Source organism: Monodelphis domestica, chromosome 3 (genome assembly GCF_027887165.1).
Source record: "Monodelphis domestica isolate mMonDom1 chromosome 3, mMonDom1.pri, whole genome shotgun sequence".
NCBI classification, from domain to species: Eukaryota; Metazoa; Chordata; class Mammalia; order Didelphimorphia; family Didelphidae; genus Monodelphis; species Monodelphis domestica.
In genome coordinates this window covers 38855182-38860518 of record NC_077229.1, presented here as the reverse complement: position 1 = coordinate 38860518, position 5337 = coordinate 38855182, and the positions used below count along the sequence as shown (strand labels likewise).

General features: G+C 47.6%; 1 protein-coding gene across 1 annotated transcript; it reads right to left on the bottom strand.

Annotated features, from left to right (window-relative positions):
• Positions 1-2729: 2729 nt before the first annotated feature.
• Positions 2730-3710, bottom strand: LOC103103338 (mas-related G-protein coupled receptor member X3). The gene has a single exon (XM_007490045.2). The coding sequence runs from the start codon at positions 3708-3710 to the stop codon at positions 2730-2732; it is 981 nt and encodes a 326-aa protein (XP_007490107.2).
• Between the last annotated feature and the right edge of the window lie 1627 nt (positions 3711-5337).

Here is a 5337-nt window from a genome sequence, read left to right as displayed (position 1 = left end):
TTTTCTTCTGCCTCTACTTTCCCAGACAGGGTCAGTGGCATTCTTTGGAATAGGTCTCCTGTAGATTTGTGACACCAGATTCCTGGACCTCCTCCCAGCAAATCCTGCAGCCTCCAGCCACTAGGGGTTCCTGAATGCAGGCAGCACTGTTTCTGGAGTCAAGAAGACCTGAGTTCAAATCGAGTTTCAGACACCAGATTTGGGACCATGAGCAAATCCTTGAATCCCCAATCTGCCTCCATTTCCTGAAGTATAAATTGGGAACCATGAGAGTACCTACTTCCGAGGGATATGTTGAGGATTCAATGATATATATGAAAAGCCTTAGCAAAGTACCTGGCATATAGTAGGCAGTTAATAAATGTTTGTTCATTATAGTTCAAACCCAAAGAATCATCATAAGGGATGGGGAGGGATCTTATCTCCTCTCCTAGAAAGGTGAGAGGGGCACTCCTGCCCTCTGCTGCAGTGGTGGAAGGGGGGGGTCATTTCATGGGCTCCCTTGTCTGAGCATCTTGTTCTTATCCTCAGGATAATTTATCCAGAGCCTTGGGGTGGGAAGTGTCCCTCACCCCATCCCAGAAGGTTTCTCTTTTTGAGGGCTTGGTTATGTCTGTCAAAGTATTGATGACATCACCTACTATGGGAGGAGGCAAGGAAACAGACAGTCAATAGTAGAGCTTTACAGTGTCATGACTGAGGAAAGTTGGGGGCCAGGATTTCTCCATCCCACTCCCTTCCTCAATGACTCTTGATGCAGAAAGGAAAAAAATGGAGGAAAGCCCTCCTTGAGCTAAGTCTGACTTTATTTGGTGGATGAGGCAAACAAGTCAGAGGTCTACAGATCCCATGTTGTAAAATTCATACTCTTTCATAGTTTCATATCTGTTCTTTTTAAATATTTATTTAGTTAATTTAGAATATTTTCCATGGTGACATGATTCATGTTCTTTCCCTCCCCTTCAAGTGAAGCTGATGAGCAATTCCACAGGGTTTTACATGTGTCACTGATCAAAACCTATTTCCATAGTACTAATATATGCCACAGACAAACATGTCCTAATAGGACAGCCCCAAACCTCATTTCTGAGACATTCTCGATGTCCTCAATACCTTTCTAGGCCTTTCTGGGCTCTGAGACCTTTTCAGAACTTCTCGGTCTCAGAGACCTTCTTCTATGAATCCGTTTAATATAAAGAATATTATAATGCAGTCACACACTTTGGAATAATACAGGCACTCACATGATTCTTAATCGGCTCCTAGTCTGGGACTTCACTCTTGATCTCACTGCATACACAGACTCCTGCCTGGGTCCGTGTTCTGACTATAATTCACACATTTGAAGGTATCACATGAAGGAGATTCTTCAGCTAATACAAATGAGGGGCTGCTTAATTAGATTTCCTTCGTGTAAGGCTCATGACATGCCTGGACATAAGCAACAATTAGGGAAGCTGAGGCTGCCCTGCCTCCATGAGGTGAATATGAACCTGAAGCCCCAGAGGAGGGAGTGAGGTCATTGTCCCTGGAGGATCCCAGTGTGAACTGGATTGTACACTCTGGGTGTTCCAGGAGAGATTATGATTTGGTGTATATGTGTGTGTGCAATCATTTGTGTTGTCTTGTACAATATGTTCATGTGTGTGTTTCCGTGCTGTGTTCATATATGGCTGTTGAGAATGTGTGTGTGAGATGGGTCACCCTTTCCCTTGTTTTGGCCTCAATAAGTTTTATAATTGAATCTGTCATGTGACACCCCAACAATACCCCCCCCACACATTTAGGCACCTCATCAGGAACTGAGTCATGAAGAGGGAAAGACTGGAATAGAGGCAGTCAAAGTCAAAGAAACACAGAAACAGGGAGAGAAACTGAGACTCAGAGGAGCAGATAGAGAACCAGGGAGAGTCCTGAGCCCCAACCTTGACCTGGAGACACAGGAAAATATTGAGCTCAGCTTCTGTGATGGGGGTGAGAAGGGAGCAAGAGTAGGGGATGGAGAGGAGACAGAGCCAAGGAAGATCCTCCTCTGGTTTGGGCAAGAGGAGAGGAGGCCTCCCAGCCAACATTGTGGATCAAGCCTGAGGAGTGGGGGAGCATGAGCCATGGAACCTGGAGGAATCTGATGCCAACTCTATGCCCTCTTTCACAATGATTAACAAGAGCAGGGCAGGGAGACATGGAGTCTTAGAGGGTGATTTTCCTCTTCCTCTACTTTCTCAGACAGAGTCAGTGGCATTTGTTGGAATGACTTTCCTGCAGATTTGTGACACCAGATTCCTGGATCTCCTCCCAGCAAATCCTGGAGCCTCCAGCCAATAGGGGTGCCTGAATGCAGGCAGCATTGGTCCTGGAATCAGGGAGACCTGACTTCAAATCCAGTTTCAGACATCAGCTTTGGGACCATGAGCAAATCCCTGAACCCCCAGTCTGACTCAGTTTCCTGAACCATAAAGTGGGGTTCATGAGATTATCTCACTACCAGGGATATGGTGAGGATTCAGTGAGATATTTGTGCAGCCCTTAGCAAAGCACCTGGCATATAGTAGGCAGTTAATAAATGCTTGTTCGTTATAGTTCAAACCCCAAGAACCACCATAAGGGATGGGGAGGGATCTTGTCTCCTCTCCTAGAAAGTTGAGAGGGGGGCTTCTGCCCTCCTCAGGGGTGGGGGAAGGGGAGGGTCATTGCATGGGCTCCCTTGTTTGAGCATCTTGTTCTCATCCTCAGGATAATTCATCCAGAGTTTTGGGGTGGGAAGTGTCCCTCCCCCCACCCAACCCCACCTGCTCCTCCCCCAGGGCCCTCTGCAGGACCACCCTGAGCGGCTCCCTCCCTCTTTTACACCATTGGCTGCCCAGGAAGAAGTAAATGAAAGGGTTTGCGCTGCTGTTCACACAGGCCAGGAGCCTGGAGAGCCAATAAGGCATGAAATGGGAGCGGCTAAAAGACGAAACTGCATCAATAATCCCCAAGGGCAGGCCGCAGGGCAGGAACACGAGGACTGTGAGCAGCACCAGGAGGTAGAGCCTGGGAGGGCGCCTGCGCTGGGAGCTGCACTGGACCCTCAGCACCAGCGTCAGGCTGGACACACACAGCACACAGGTGAGGAGGGAGAACCAGCAGAAAAGGACCAAGTTGAGATCGAAGTAGAGATCATAGAAGGTGTTCTTGTTAAGAAAATAAAGAGCCACAAATACTCCCCAATACAGGCCAGGCAGAGCCCATAGGAAGGCGCACACAGCCGCAGACGTGTGCTTGGGCCGGTGACATCTGTACCAGAGGGGGAAGAGCACAGAGAGGCAGCACTCGGTGCTGATCGCAGCCAGCAGGCTCAGACCCACCCAGTAGGACAGGACTAGGAGGCAGAACCCTAGAACGTACAGGATGACAAAGTTTAAATCTCCAACAATTCTCCACATGCGGAGTCCAAAGTGGCTACCAAGGAAGAGGGCGTCGGCCGCGGCCAGGTTGAGGATGTAGACAGAGAAGGGGCTCCTCCGCGTGCGGAAGCCCAGCAGCCACAGGACGATGCTGTTCCCCACCAGCCCGACCAGGGCAATGACCAGAGAGGGGATCTCTGCCCAGTGGAGTGAGACAGATTTTCTAGCTGCCTCAGTCGGAGGATCTAAGCTCCAATTTGTACTCATCTCCACTGTGGTGTCCAGAACAGATTCCAACTGCTCAGCTGTGGGAGACTCAGCCATGGTAGGTGGTTCCAGCCTCAGAAAGCTCAGCTCCTCTCAGTGACCCTGGAGAAACTAAGCAGGGAAGTGGGTGAGAGACTGTTCCAGAGATATTGATTCTAAGATGGAAGGTAGAGTTTTCTATTTATAAAAAGGAAGGGAGGGAGCAACTGGGTGGCTCAGTGGATGGAGTGACAGACCTACCTATGGGAGGTTCTGAGTTCAAATTCAGTCTCAGACACTTCCTAGCTGGGTGACCCTGGGAAAGTCACTTAACCCCTATGGCCTAGCCCTCATCACTATTCTACCTTGGAATGGATACACAGTATTGATTCTAAGGCAAAAGGTGAAGGTTAAAAATAATTTATCTTCTTTCTTAGAATTGATACTAAGTATTATTTTGAAGGCAGAAAATCAGTCATGGCTAAGCCATTGGGGTTGTGACTTGTCCAGGGTCACACAGCTTAGAATTATCTGAGGCCACATTTGAATGCTTTTACTCCTGCCTCCTGGCCTGGCACTCTGTCCACTGTGGTGCTACCTCGCTCCTCATGGGATTCCTTTTGATACATGGATTGCAATAGGGACCACTATACTCATTTCTACATGTGAAATCATAATTGTATTGTTATATCTTTATTTCAGTAGTCCAGGAAGGTTGCCTCTGGGATTGTCCCCTGCTCAATTTAAGACAGACTCTGGGAAAATTCAGCCATTTTTCTCTTCCAGAGTTCCATGGGCTCCAAAGGGAAGACTCTCCCATGGAATATCTGATTTTTCTTTCTCCTGCCTCTCGCACCAGCCTCTCTTTGACTAGAAAATAGCTTGTCTGAGACAAACAGTTAAAGGACTGGGGCAGAGCGGTCAGGTTGGGTCATGAGTTCACTCTAATCAGAGATTTTTTTTAAACCCTTATTTTCCTTCTTAGAATCATTACTGTGTATTGGTTCCAAGGCAAAACAGTGGTGGGGTAAATGACTTGCCCAGGGTCACATAGCTGGGAAGTTTCTGAGGCCAGATTTGAACCTAGGACCTCCCCCTCTAGGCCTGGCTCTCAATTAACTGAATTAACTAGTTGCCCCCAAGGAGAGACTTTTTGAACACTGTTAAGGGTTAACTGAGGGATTTGATTCTCTCCTGGACAAAAGTCAGGCCCTTTAACATCTCCTTAAATATTGCCTCTTTTTCTGAATATTCTCATTCTTCTGCCTGCTCATTTTTCACCGATTTCCCAATCTGCAGATCATGCATTAGAACACAATCAGAAAGTCATGTAGATAAGAAGAGAAAATATCCTACCTCATCCCCCATATCTACTATAGAGAGCAAGAGAAGGAGCTGAGCCAATCTCTTGCAGGGTTCAGTGTACAGAAGTCCGGTTCTTCCTAACTTTTACTTCAGTTTTTAGACTTCAAAGATCATTCCAATTTCTGTTGTTCTCTTTAGAATGTTGCCTCTTGGGGACAGCTGGGTAGTTTAGTGGATTGAGGGCCAGGCCTAGAGATGGGAGGTTCTAGGTTCTAATCTGGCCTCAGAAACATCCCAGCTGTGTGACCCTGGGCAAGTCACTTGACCCCCATTGCCTAGCCCTTACCACTCTTCTGCCTTGGGGCAATACACAGTATTGGCTCCAAGACAGAAGGTAAGG